The sequence below is a fragment of the Falco peregrinus genome, chromosome 5, assembly GCF_023634155.1.
Source record: "Falco peregrinus isolate bFalPer1 chromosome 5, bFalPer1.pri, whole genome shotgun sequence".
Taxonomy (NCBI): domain Eukaryota; kingdom Metazoa; phylum Chordata; class Aves; order Falconiformes; family Falconidae; genus Falco; species Falco peregrinus.
The window spans coordinates 19362074-19377071 of record NC_073725.1 but is presented as its reverse complement, the minus strand read 5'-3'; the positions used below and the strand labels follow the sequence as shown (position 1 = coordinate 19377071).

At 38.4% G+C, this 14998-nt stretch overlaps 1 protein-coding gene across 20 annotated transcripts in view; it reads right to left on the bottom strand.

Moving 5' to 3' along the window:
* Positions 1 to 14998, bottom strand: part of ARPP21 (cAMP regulated phosphoprotein 21) — a 146143-nt gene that overhangs the window by 90111 nt on the left and 41034 nt on the right. For all 20 annotated transcript variants that reach the window (XM_055806480.1, XM_027793720.2, XM_055806479.1 and 17 more), the window contains exons 4-9: positions 14569 to 14610; positions 13538 to 13627; positions 9244 to 9394; positions 7945 to 8023; positions 6580 to 6639; positions 5543 to 5683 (exon numbers count right to left, since the gene is read on the bottom strand). In XM_055806480.1, the coding sequence (XP_055662455.1) occupies positions 5543 to 5683; positions 6580 to 6639; positions 7945 to 8023; positions 9244 to 9394; positions 13538 to 13627; positions 14569 to 14610 (563 nt within the window). The remainder of the gene's footprint in view (positions 1 to 5542; positions 5684 to 6579; positions 6640 to 7944; positions 8024 to 9243; positions 9395 to 13537; positions 13628 to 14568; positions 14611 to 14998) is intronic.

Here is a 14998-nt window from a genome sequence, read left to right as displayed (position 1 = left end):
GCCTTGAAGTAATGCAAGACTCCAATGAAAAAAAAAAAACCGAGAAATAATGGTGTTCACATGTTTTCCTGCATCGTATGGCTCATAAAAGTGATTCTGACCTCATGAGATCATTACTCTGTGTACATACATGATAACCCAAGGACAGCATAAGGTGCTTATGTGCAGATGCAACACCAGGCAGCAAACCACTTGCCAGATAACTATTCTGTATTATGGGGCAGGTGGGTACAGGATAGGGACAGACACCCAAAACCACGCTTCAAATGTTCTGGCAAACACCGAGTTGCTTTGACAGATTTTACAAAGAAGAGACCTACGTGTTCAGGTACACAGTTGTAACTACTACCATACACCTAATTAACTAAAATAAGAGCCAATATGAACTGCATGTGAAAAATCTTTCCCATCAGCAAACAACTCTTTAAAGAAATTGAAGTCACGTACACCGAATACCTTACTCAGTCAAGGAAAAAGGCATACTTCTCTGCATTCAGCATCTCAAGGAAGTCTTGCCACTTTAGCCTCCAGTTTAAAAAATGTCTAAACTATTCCTTATTGAAATTGCCCGTGTTCAGTGAATGCCATTTTACTGACATGCCTGTAGGACCCGGTACCAAAGTTCAGATTCTTATCTTAAGACGGTGAAATGAGCACAGCACAGCTTTACTAGCATAGGTGTTATCTACAGCAACATCACTCGGTGTATACACAATAGAAACCTGAACAGAACTTCTCTTCTTTGCTTGCGATTCAAACCACCCCCTCACAGAGGGGATAGAACAACAGATTGTATGGCATAACTACAAAAGTCTTGTAAGTTATTCAAGTACATACTGTACATCATGTCTCCTTTTGCTGATACAGTTCAGCCCTAGATTATAAGGGACCCCTGTAATATACATAACATCTTAGTACTGGCCAAAGTTTTTGATGCATCTCAAAGGCACCAAAAAACCTTCCAGCTGGGTCAATATTACATTAACATTTACTTACTAACAGAGTAGAAAGAAAACCAAATAATAAAAGAATCATAACTCACGATGCTCTGGAAAAAAACATTAGTCATAACTGAAGACGTGAGTATTGGTATAAAGTTCGTAATAGGTATGTTACACCCTCAGAATGTATGAAAATGTCTAAATACAACCATTATACATCATAAGCACTCCACCTTCTCAATTCTGACGAGCCCTGCCACTCACGCTTATGTAAGGGACATGTGGGCTGTGGTACAGACATACTTGTCACGTGGTCGATGATCTCAACCAAATGAAAACCTTTTTCATTTACCAAGCCCACCAAACACTTCACCTACCATTTCTCCACATATCTACAGATAATTAAATGAATGAACCTGATTGAACTGGTATGTATAATAATATCAACAGTTCTTCAAAAAGCTCTAAAGTACTTCCAGCTGTTTGATAGGAATTACAAGGAATATACAGAATAGAAGGTGGCACATACACATATTTTTGGCTCCAGTATGGGATGCCCTAGCATACTGCCTCAATTCCCAACTTCTGCTTATATCATATTTCACTGTCTTAAGTCCCCTGTACACTTCTGTTAATCTTTAGCTAGACAACAAGCAGACACAGGTGACGGGCAAATATACATTACAATGGTGACACAAGAGCAGTTTCATGCTGAACAAAGCAGGCTTCACATTTCAAGTAGTACTTGAACTCTTTGACTATAAAAACAAAACCACACAAAAAAATATGCCTTCATTTTCTGATCAACTTCTCATGTATACTGCTGAGAATAAGATTTCAGAAGTTGGGACAATTTAGTTAGCAGGACTTCGTAAGATATGAGACCAATAAAAATGGTATTTATTTTTCAAAGTTGTTATTTTTTAACCTAGTCTTAATTTCAAAAATCATATAAAAAGATATATTTTTAAAAATCTACTATTCTGTAATAAGAGCCAGAGACTTAACTTTATGAAGGTTAACAAACATGTGAGTAGTTGAAATTATCTCTGTGTTTTAAAATTTCATTTCATAATAAAAGCTTCAGAAACAGTAAGACTTGTTCACATTCCAACAAAATTTTAAAAAGGCACCTTAGATTGAGCTTCTCATCATAAATACTCTTCAGACTGCAAAACTGTCATATGGTCTGGCTGCATTTTTAAGAGAGATTTCACTGAGGTTTCACAAAAGCTGCAGGATATAAATCCCAGAGAGATTCAAGTCCTAATGCATTTTTACCATCACATTCCCCTCTCTTTAAAGCAGCCCCAGACAAGCTGCAGCCCTCCTTCCAGCTGCAACCTCCTCAATAAGCACCTTCTCAAATTCCAAACCCCCAAGAAGCAGGTACTTTAAAAATGCACAGGTGCATGGAAATGGATATATGTTGCCTTAAGATGGCCAATTAATGAAAGAAGTGAATTGCCCCCATCCACTCCGTTCAAATCCCCTGTACCACGGGCACCACATCCACTCTGTACCACGGGCACTTCTAAGGCAGAGTTGTCACCAGATTGTCCCAACCACCCCCTTCATCTCAAAGCCATTAACTCTTTGACACTTCTGCCTCCAAGCACCTGCGGGCAGTGAGCACAGGAGGTCTCTGCTGAACAAAATAAATGCACCTCACTGCCTGGAGCCAGGGAACAACTCATCACCTGCAAGTGCGAGCACAGATGTCACACAAACCCTCATTTGGCCAAAGAAATATGCCACAAGGTGCTTATCCAAGCACACATGGTGATTCCGCAGAGTCATATGGTCTTCCCAAACAGGCACACGCACAGAAGTCACCACCAGTGCAGAATTTATGAATTCTTGACTATGCAAGGATATTCTCTCCTCTCCACAGTATGCAGCTAAAGTACTTTGGAAACCATATGCCATAAAGAGATAATTTATTGTCAAAATGCAAATCTTCAGAAAATCTGCCTGTGAGGCCTCTCCATAAATTCACATAAAACTATCAAGGCTCAGGTTCACAGCAAAGCATAACCACGCTGAACAGCATTTCAGCCACTCTCCAGATTCTCTAGTATTCTGGATACTGTCCAAGCAGTAATTAATAGAGTCAACACATTCCCAGTATTTGGTGTTGATTCTGAACTGCACAAAATACTCTCCTCAGAGTACTGAAATGCAGAACACATGAAATCACATCGGACGCTTTCAGATGTAGAACTTACAGTATTTGCTGCAGATAATAAAATCTCATCAGCCCTTATTCAAGCTGGATAATAAGAATCTATTTTCTGTCAGAGCCAGGGACATTTTAAAAAAACATGCGATCTCCTCCAATTATGAAAAGAAAGAGCTACTTCTACAAAGCTTTATTTTACAGCAGTATCAAAATAATGTAAATAACACACTGGAAGCACCATGATGCCATACAAGCTTCATATAATCCAGTTACCTACCACCAAATCACTGCAGAAGAGAAAAAATCTGCAGTTTGTGTGGTGCTTACAAAACAGCTGTACTCAAAAGTCAACAGAGGACTGCGTTTATTTCTGGAAGATCTACACAGGAATGGTGTCAGAACCAATCTGTCTGGTTCTGTGCCTCACCTCCAGCTTGCAAGACCACAGATGAAAGGCTTATCCAATCTGTTATACCCCTGCAACACTGGCCCGCAAGGATGCCAGTTTATGTCTAGCAAACAGCCTTGCTAGCTCATCCCAGCCACGCCAGAAGCCACAGCTTCACTAGGGCACTCTGATAAAGTTTTGACTGCTGAAGACTACTTCAGTGTCCTCTCCAGAAGAGCTGTGCAAGCATTTCCAGCAGCGCTTCCAGCGCTACCCATTTCTGCGATGCGCAGCCACACCACCGAGCAAGGCATTACCAGGTATTAATGTGGTATTACCACATTATCAAGTCAACCAGGAGAAGACAACACTGGAAGGGAAGATCTGTAGCAGCTGGTGCACTACAGAGGTGACACAGATGTGAAGGGAAAAGGGAGAGCTGTAAAGATGAAAGAATGCCTATAAAGCATTCAAAGATGATTGACTGTGTTTTGTTTAAGAGGAGACTATTTCTTTTTTTTTCTCACTTACAGCTCAAAAATGAACACGGGTTTGCTGCACACCCAGCTTTTTCTTATTCATACCCAAACATCGCCCTTGCACAGGGCTAGGTATTACTAGACCCAGAGGCTAAGCCTTAGCAGCCTTAGTGTTAGTTTTATCAAACTACTGTAATTCCCTTGACTCCTGGAAAATCAGGCTGTTCGTGCACACTTTATTCAAACCCTTAAAAAATTAATGCCTAAGTGTTGTTTTACAGATGTCCAAGTATCTCAGGCATAGCCCACGAAAAAGATCTGAAATAAATTGTCCATGATCTAAACTTACTTCACACACATGGAAGATTTTCAGGGCTCTGTGAAATAACAAATACCTATGTGTTTGGCTCAGGTTTTGATCTTGCAAAATTAAATAGTCCCTCTAGCCTTTTACAGAAGAAGCTAATGATATTAAAAAAAAAAAAAAAAAAAACCAAAAAACCAAACAACAAACCAAAACTCTCTGCAACTGCATCTAAGTAAATCACCTAACTACTGGATATGTAAATAGAAATAAATGTTTTTATTTCTCCTACTAATTGAATACAGGAAGTACATAATTTTCAAATGGGGCTTTCCTGTTCCAGTACCAGACACCAAAACTTCATTACCCAGTTGTAATTACTCCCTCTTCATTATATCGTTTATAGGTAGAGAGAAGAGGAAAGCTATGGGTCCATGATACACACGTGGCACTTGGCAGAACAAGTGATGCTGATTAGGCAAGGACACAACTGCATCTTTGCTGAATTAGCCAGGGAACCTCCTATCGAGCTTTTGCTAGCTTCATACAGGTTCGTGGAGGAAAGCATAAAGCATGCCAGCACAAATTTAACCTGCCAGGAATTTTGCAATTCATTTGAACCATCAGAAGGGATTTATATCCCACAAAAACTCTGTGGTCAAACGATGGGATTTGAAGAGAAAATAAAGTGGAACCAGGAGGGGAGAAGAGGAGGAAAAGGGAATGAATGGTGGCAGGTGGTGGAGGGGAACCAAATCCCAGATAATCAGGCTGGGCAGAAAATTACTCTTGAAGCAGAGTGAGCCAGAACAAGGGAAGAGGTAATCTTCCAAGTATGTTTGGGTTATTTAGGAATATAGCCATATGGTATCAGGTGACATGTAAAGCAATGAGCTCATTTCTGTAGCAAAGTGGTGGCTCTAAGGAATCAGGGAAAGTAACATTCCAAGATATTGTGGTTAAGTTCCTTGCAAGAGACAAATCGGGTTGATTTCTCCTTATACATCTTTAGATCCTTAAATAACCTCTCAATGCGAGCCCTGTCCTCCCCTCCCCACCCTGGAAAGCGATACACAGCACTCACTCCTCCTACAAAAATAAAAGAGATTAAAAAACAAAAAAGATGTTAAAAAAACCCAAAAAAACCCAAAATAAAACAAAACAAAACAAAAAAAGCCTCGCAGTCATGGTACAAACCAGCTCTTGTGAAAGGGAACAAGTTAAAAACACAACAGAGTTGTTACTTACATTCTTGTATTGCTGGTCTTGTTGATAATTACAGATTTTCCCGTCTGATCCACATTGTGATCCATTCCAAAGTAAGCTGCCACTCTGTGCACTAGCATCCTCTGATACGATGACATCTGAGGGAACTTTTTATAGTGATTACTGGGAAAAAAAGAAAACAAATCACATTGATAATTACATTTCCCTCTGAGCTATAATTAAATGAAAATAGCAATACATTCAATAATTGAGTGGACAGAAATTTAACTAAAAACTTCTTGTAGCAAACATTTATATGTAAATGTGCAAATGAAAAAGCAGAAAAAAAATGAATTATTGTTAAAGTTTCTAATAAGCACATTTCCATGCGCTACGTTGGGACAAATAAAGCTCATGCTTCGTGGTATCTACTGAGTATTCTGTATCTTGAGAAGAACTCATCCCCCAACCCCTCATACACACACTCATGCTCCCTGCACGAAAAATCCTGCAGATTTGTTGAGACACTGGCAACAGCTTTCTGCCTTTCTCCTGAAGATCAGGTGCAGGGCAACGATGGAAAGATCTAGCAAATACTCCTTTTTTTCTCTCTTACTGACAAAACACTTATTTCCCATCAGCACGATTTCTTCCTTTGCTGCTATCCCTGCTGTCTATTTTTTCAAGTTGCAGAAACATTTTATTATAAAGAGCAGACAGTAGCAAGAATCCCTCCACCCAAGTTCAGTTTTATTTTCCAATGCTTCAGAGTAACATTGCATACAGGGAAACCCATGAAGTTACGCATTCGATCATCTTCCATACTGACAGCTTTAATTGTATTTTTGGACCTAAATGAGTGGAGCCATTGCAACTATGATGCAATGAACACCAAAAGGCTTTCATTTACATCTATTGTACTTTAAGCAGTACCATCCGTGTCAGGAAATAAAAGCTTGGTCTTGCAGCACGCCAGTTACAGTGCTCAGGAGCACTGTAGTCCATGAACGCATCCCTTGCACAGCTCGCCTTGCTACACACACACGTGACTTAATAACCAAGCGTGGAACTCTACTTACTTGTTGTCACTAATAAAATCAATAATTTCTTGTTCCATTTTCAAGAGTATCATTCTGTCCCTGTCAAAAAGAAATGCAAAGATTTGTAGTATCGACTACCAATAGACATATTAGATGAAAAATCAATGGTATCAATGTTTGGAAGGCAATTTTGCAAGTGTTGTCAGCCCTCTTGATTACAAATGAAATATGCTTTGCCCTGGCACAGCTGGAGAAGATTGCTGCCTGCTTTGCTACACCTTCGCTGACATACGTGACAGGTTTAGCTCTTCATTGAGCTCAAACATGGTCTGAAGAGTGCTTCCAGCCACATCAGGCTGTGATCAATGCTTTGCATAGAAAGACTCTGCTATGGATAGCTTTGGTCCTTTTTCACCCCCTTTTTTGATGGAAAATAAGATTTCCAGCTAACCTCGCTCTTTCATGAGAGAGGCTGCTACCCACAGAAATTTCCAACATTTTGTCTGAGACAGATCTTACACGAGGCATTGATCTGCAGGCAAGAAGACTGGGCACATCTAATCTAGTTAGAGAGCACAATGCAGAACAATGCCTTTGAACTATCGCTCCCAGGAGGCAATGCTACAGCATTTCTCAGTCAAAATGCTCTGTTTTCAACTGGAAGGTCTCAGATGTTCCTTCCTCCCCTCCTCTCTTGCCAAAAACATTCAAAAAATTCCCCAGCATATTTCCACACATACATTTTTTTCTAAGCTTGACAGAGTCCATCACTCCTTTTGAACTTTCTCGTTTTGTGCAGATAAAACAATTCAAGGACCTTCCATCATCTATACAAGAGGTTATGCAAGCTGTTAGGTACCCAGTTGTTCCTAGTTCTCCTATAATTGCAGAATTATGTGGTACCTATTTAACGGATTCAGTTGAAATTAATGTTGAAAATCACAGCATATAAAAACATTACAGAACCTTCCTTAGACATTTAGAGACAATTCAATAACGAGATGAGATTGTTGCTCCAAATGAAAACTGTGGGAATGCTGACAGCAGAATTTGGCACTGTGCGCAGGATTTTAATTGTGTACAGCATTGCCAAAAGAAAGCTACTTTATATTCGTATTCAAGTCTCCAACTGCAACGGTTATAATGTATTACTGCTAACATCACACAAAGCTATATGCAAGAAGGTAAAGGACAAAGACCAGGTGTCACTGAAAGTGAAATTAAGCAATAGGTGACTGCATGGGGGAGAAGTTGATGACTTTTTACTGGTTTTTTTTGCCTACCTCCTTTACATTTCCCCTCATAACCATCTCCAGCGCTAACAGAACACAGTGCACAGTTACGGGAGCTCAGAGCACCAACTATCATTTCAGGAGTGCCAGCTCTAATGCAGAAAATACCTACCTGGGGTTATTCTTTAATGTGTTAATGAGAAACTCATGCAAATCTATGCCTGTTGAGTCTGTGTACTCTTGACTGCAATCTGAAAAATAAAAACAAACACATTTATTTCGTGTCAACGATTACGATTAAACTAAACTATAAATCAAATTCCATTTTCCACCAACAATCTGAAAGCGTATGCTCTGAAAGAAAACATTTGTTTGGATCTCAGCCAAGAAAGATCTACACTTAGAAGCACCGGGTGGACGTTCATGGCTCCTCTGTACCATTTTACTGAGAAGGCAGCACCAAAACTAGACACCAACAGAAGCTGCTGGTCATTTGAAAAATCACAGGAAACCTTCAAGGCCACTCAAGATCCTGCCAAACTACTAAACACAATATTTTAAAAAGAGAAAACAAGAGTTTTATTCATCAGTGTCTCTTTGCATCATTTCATAAATGCTGTACACACAGGAAATGAGGCATCGTGCCAGTGGGAAATGTATTTGCATGAACAGACTGAAATCCAGTGACGCCCAAGAGTGGGCGGGTAACAGGGTTGCATGACAGCAGTCAGAATTAATTTTTCAGCATTGTTATACTGCCTGACTCAAAAGTACACACAGATCCTCAAGCTGGCGTGAACTGTGAGAGCTCCATTGAAGCCCAATGGCAATTCACACCAGCTGCGGATCCACACCCAGGTAGGCAATGATTATTTTTGAGAGATTACACTGCAACTTTATACCACAGATTAATAAACAGATTTTTTAAAAAAATACCAAATTTAGACACAAGATCTTTTCCGAAGAAGTCTTAGTAGCTGATAATAGGAGATTGCAATGCAGGTTAAACATCATGGATGGATTTCCTTATATTATTTCAGAGAAATTCTCCATGAGAGAAGAACAATAGTTAAGAGGATTGCTCTCTACTGCTTACATTGCACAAGTGACATGCCAATATATTATCATTAATGGGGAAAAAAAGCATAGTAGAGTCTTACAATTATCTTATTATATGATCACACCTATATCTGTTTATAACGACATGATTAAAGTATTCAGAACAACGATGTTCAATTAAACAAAATTAATCATCTGTAATACCAAACCTCAGTTTGGAAAGTTTCTTCACTTTCAGAGTCCAATGTTTGTATAGAAAACACTTTCATGCATACATATTTCAGGTTCTGAATCTTCTCAATGTATGAAAACAGTTCTAGTGTGTACTTATAACAAATTTTAAAAATGCATGCTTATAAAAACTTAATATTTTTTATAACAGTAATTATAGCAATTTAAATTCTAAGTTCACCTTTTGATAACATTCTGATCTTGTTTTTTTCACTGTTTTTATCTTTTTCTTTATTTTTATCCTTCTCTTTTTCTTTCTCGGAGTCATCTTTACTAGATTTATCTTCTTCTTGCAAGCTAGGAAAACTTGAAAGCTGCAGTTGGATTGATTCCTGTTGGGAAAGAAGAAAGATAAACTTAGGGCCAGACTCAGTAAGCTTCCCATGGCTTCTAACCTGCAGACATTTGCATTAAACTATGTATAGCTAGAAAAGCTGAAGCCAGATACATTTCTTTCCTATTTAAAAAATGATTTTTTTTCCAGGAGAATTAATGACATCTCAGAGGCCAAATTCTAGTGGTAAGTCTATTTCTTCTCTAATACTTGAATACTATAAACTTGTAGCCTACTTATATTAAAGGCACTGTATTAGTCAACACTAGTAATTATCACTTATCAAAACAGCGACAAGTATTTTATATGGGCTTTCTTAAGTAATTCTATAATTTAATTAATATTATACATGTTAAATGATGATTGATGGATAGACGTCTGAAAAGTTTAACTTCTTCCTCTAGTAAAAAACCTACAGGTTCATATGAGCTCTTTTGCAGACGTAAGCGCAGTATCAGCTAGACCGAGCTTTCAGGCTCTGATAGTGGAAGAGAGCCAGCAAATTATAAACTCAGTTGTATGAAAAAGGGCTTACCAACTTAGCCAGTACTTTAAATATAAAGACATAGGCAGAAGTGCCTTTAGCAAAAGGGATGAATTGTGCCCTGTGATTTTCAAACAAGTTGTGGTAAGTGAATTGCTTTGAGGCATCACAAGTTTTATCCTCAAAAATTCATTATTTCAGAGACTATGAGTCCCTTCAAAAGCATGCTTCAGCTTTAAAAGTTAATTAATCTGAGAATTCAAGCTGGTTTGCATTTTCTGATTTGCTTCAAAGAACTTGTTTTCCCCCCACTTACAACATTATTTTAAAATGACTTTGTTTTAACAAAACACAAATTGTTTTCTTTTGAAGTTACCATGGCATAATTTATGTATTTTAAGAAAGAGCAATCTGGTTGAACAAAACTGAAGCAAGCATACTTCTGTGTTCATATTCTTTGAAAGAAAAAATGGCCAAAATAATACTATATGCTTAAGTAGTGTAAAAATGCACATTCAAATTCAGCTGTCACAAAACTCCATGGTAATGCAGTTTTCTTTAATACAAGAGAGTCCTGCATGCCTGATAATTTTTTGGCATCATGTTAATGAAAACCAAATTCACCAGTACTGGAGAAAATCAGAGTTTCTTGAATGCTAGTAAATTGCCTTCCTTCACAACTTTTCAAGGAATACTAGCATACCAGAAGATTGATACAAAATTTTACAGTAAGGGGAAGTAAGGGTGTGTGTGTGTGGGGGTGTGTGTGTGTGTGTGTGTTAAGCAACCAGACCATTATGAATTCAAAAGATGTTTTCAATAATTATTACAAATTTTAGGTTTCTGAATTTTATAAATTCCAATCAGCCACCACAACACATGTAAGACAAGATCCTAACGGAACAAGCTATCAGCATAAACATGCCACAGTAAGACAGAAATTGGTAATTTCTTAGCTTAATCATTATTGGTTTTGTTAAATTCTAATGTGGCACGAAAGACTTAAGATGGAAAGCACTGTAAAAGAGAAACAAAGCCCTAGAACCAAAATTTAACCTGACCTACTGTCCTTAATCCCTGCTTTGTTACTTTTGGCTGACAGTATTAGCCAAAAACTGAGGGCACAGGCGGAAGGACTGGGAACTCCTGGTCATTTGAGGTAAGGATAATAGCAAAATGTTTGATAACCTGCTCAGTTTGGAAGCACTGAGAGGACTAATGTTATGCCTGCTTTCTTTCACTTCAAATGACAATTCAATTTCTCATTCAAACAACAAACTTTGGATCAACCACTGCCAAAAACCCCTGAAGGATAACTCCGATTCCCAGCGCTGCCCAAAGCAGAGCAACTGCACCATTGGATTTTCAGAACAGGAGAAAAATGTAACTGGCCATGCTGTTCCTAGGATATTAATCCTAAATTTCACAGTGGTTGTTAAAGTGCACTTATGAAAATAAAAACAACAGACTTAACACATAAGCACACATATGAACATATAGTAGATACTGTTTTACATGTAACATAATACTTATATATTTGCGCTATAAGAAATACACAAAAGGGCTGTAGAGTCGTGAAAGCAAGCTACTGTATATTTTCTTAGATTTTTATTGATTTTCTCAATAATAAAATACAATATTAATAAATACATTGATACAAGTTAAGTATAGTGAACAACAAAATAAATGTTCAAATTGCAGTAATACACTTCTTGGTCAATAGTATAACATTAAAGGCAACATTCCTTTTAAGTAAGGACATAGTGAACTATCAGGTAAGCGTTCAAGATCAAGTAATACAGGTAAACAAGTTTTTTCCCTGTACAGGAAAATGAAGGCAAGTAGTCAAATATAAATACAAACATCAAGTCTGCAGTACAATCCATACTCAGTAGTTCTGGCAATGTACCGTACATTCTCTGGTAATTAACTCCCTGTGCTTTGTAAACCGTTAAGGTAAAACAATAATTAAAAAAAAAAAATCCATACCAAAAATAAACTTTTTTTTCCTCTGAAGTGAAAGCAAAGAAATTCAGTTGGCACAGAACTTCCTATATCCTTCAGCCAGTCCAAGGAGGAGCCTGCAGGTCCAGCTTTCCATGGCAAAGCTGAGCCACATTCATCAGTAAAATTCAGCAAGAGCAAAAGTGCAACTCCTACCTAATTATTACATCAAGCCAATTGCGTCTTTAGGAAATGGATGCAGGAGCCCAGGGAGTTTTTTTATCTCCCATAAATATTTCAATATGGCCAAGGAAATCTTAGCCACAGCTGCTCAGAGTCAGGTAAGACCAGAGGCTGTGTGTAATGGGGGCAACCCCTCCTCCGCCTGGTGTCAGGGTGCGATCCAGACAGGGATTTTGCCTCAAAACCTGCCAGCTTCTGACATTTAATACAGGTCCTGTGCAGTACATTATAAACTACCATGCGATGCTTAATACAATCTCTTTATGTTTTCCTTTTCATTCTCCATTAAACAATAGAAAATACAAATGAAAGCAGAACAAAAGCCACACATCTTGACTAACGCAAGTTAAGCAGAAAGTATATACCTACAACAGAACAACTGATAAAATAACCTGCCCATCTACTGCACAAGCATCATCGTAGAGCAGTAGAACATGTAGACACTCCCCAGCTAAACAACCTGGGGTTTGGTCTTTTAAAAAAAAAACAAAAAAAACACACAACAGAAAAAAGAAAAGCCTCTCCATACTTATGAGCAAATAGGAGAGCTGGATTTGTTTCAAGTCAACAGAGGAAACAGTGAGAAAGTACACTTAAATGTGATTTTTTTGTTTTTGTGCTAAGCTCACAAGAAGTCACTTGCTCAAGCTCTCTCAATAGCTGATGCCATTTGCACATAAACATCCCATAAATTATAGGCAGTGCTGATGACATTTTGGGTTGGGTTTTGTTTTTTGTTTGTTTGTTTGTTTAAGCCTTGCCTTTACCAAGCAAGCAAAGAAGCAAAGAAGAGTATTTGAGATTTTAACTTTTGCTTTTTTGAAGTTAGTTTACAAAGACTGCCACCAGTGTTATTGTCCGAGGTGAAGGGTGCAGGGGACAGAGCTCCACCAGCTGCTGGGAATACAACGCTACCAGGACAGGTAGACTCAAATACACACTTTTCGGTACTGGAAAGTCTACACCAAGAGTTTAGAAAATGATTGCCACTCAGTGGGAGGCCTCCTTGGCTCTGCCAAGGTATTTTAGAGAGCGAAGGACCTGTGAATTTTATGTGAAGGGGGACACTGATATGAACTGGAGTCTCAGAGGAATCAGAAACCAGAGCATATTCATAACTGTATCTGGTGCAGCCTTGAAAGAGATAGCCTTAGAGAAAAGAACATATTAATATTCTTTTTGATTATTTTTTTAATTTTAAAAATCTGAATTCTTTTGAATTCTTTTCCATTTGCTGAAATTTTCAGGGGGTCTGGAAAAAAAAGCAAACAACACCCTGTGATATAGTACAAAACCGATATTTCAAAATAAAGTTCACGCTAAACCAGATAACGTCATACAAATATGTTCATTGTCGGATGTAATTTTTCCCCCAAGAAAGACATTGTTAAGTGCCCAATTAAGTAACATAATCATGCAACTGGAGATGGAGGTCAACCATGCAGATAACAGCAATGATTGCAAGTGTACCTGATTATCATGAAGATTTTCTGCTCCTGGGCGAGGGGATGACTCTTCGCATACAGCAAGACTCCGGACGAGTTTTCCTTTAGCTCCTGACTGAATAAGAGAGAGAAAAAAACAAAACAGAGAACACTACTACTGACCCCAAGTCACAGAAGCTGCACACATCAGCTGTCCCTAAGCATCCAAAGTAACTACTACCCACCCAGCCAGCAAAACTGTATCTGCCTTTAATGCAGATAGAAAAGGATTCTAAGCAACCAGTTGTTTGCCACACAGAGTAGGTGGCAGGTTTCTTTTTGCTTTTAATGATTTCTGCTACAGTTCACTCACTTCCACCAAAAATCCTAACAGCAAAAAATGGATAATCCAATATTGAAGGTAATTTAACAAAGTTAAACTCAAAGGTTCCTTCTCTCATTTGTTTTTTGGTTGGGGTTGGGTTTTTTTTGTTTGTTTTGGGTATTCCCCCCCCCCCCCCCCCCCCCCCCCCTGCTTCTAGTAGTATCATAACCAAGGAACAGAGACAATTAAAAACCTGCAAGTTTTACGGATCTGCACTTGGAAAATTAAAATAAGGTTTTCAGAGTATTTTTGTTCCTAAAAGCTCCTTTCCTCCCCCTTAGGGAGCTAGTCAGTCCCTGCTTCTTTATGTCAAGATTAGTCCATTAAAATAAAATCCAAACAAAAATGTTAATTACTAAAGCAAAAGGAATGAGCTTTTTCCTTCCCCAGTGGTGCACAGAAGCATGCACACTATAAAGCACAAGTGCACAGAGAGCCCAGAAGCATAAAAGTATGTTGGATAAATAAGGGGGAGCCTGACACATTTTATTCAGAGGAAGTCCTCTGCCTTTGTGCAACTAGATTATGGGGTGGGGTGGAGCGAACTAAAACCAACAAAACCAACAAAAAAACCCCAACCACCACACCAAGTGATGAAAGGCCATCATTTCAATTGCAGACACACATTTGATTGAAATTCTTTATCCTACACCATGGCATGCAATTCCAAATAAACAGAGATGGACCCTTACCTTGGATCTCTTTTTCTGCTGGTTCTGATTTGCACCTCGTTTCTGAGTGTAGCAAAAAAGAGAAGCAGTTATCCCTTCAGTGGAAAGTGTGCATGACAAGAGCATTACCAATAAATAAAAAGACTAAATCACTCCTAAATGGTACTTTAATCGGTTGGTCACTGCAAAAACAACTTCCCCAAACCCAGTCTGGAAAGCAAGGAAAACCAAGAACCATCTCTGCTCAATTTGTTCATTACAGGAACAGGTATAAACAATAAAAACACGCTGCAAAGTGGTCTGTATTTTTGCATATAATAAAAATGTAAGAAAAAGCACACTTCAGTAAATGCTCCCCCCCTCCAAATTCCTCTTAAATTGTAGTCTCCCACTTTATTTTTATATTTGATTGAGCAAAAAGGATTAAAAACCCCTCAGCTGATAAAGTCTT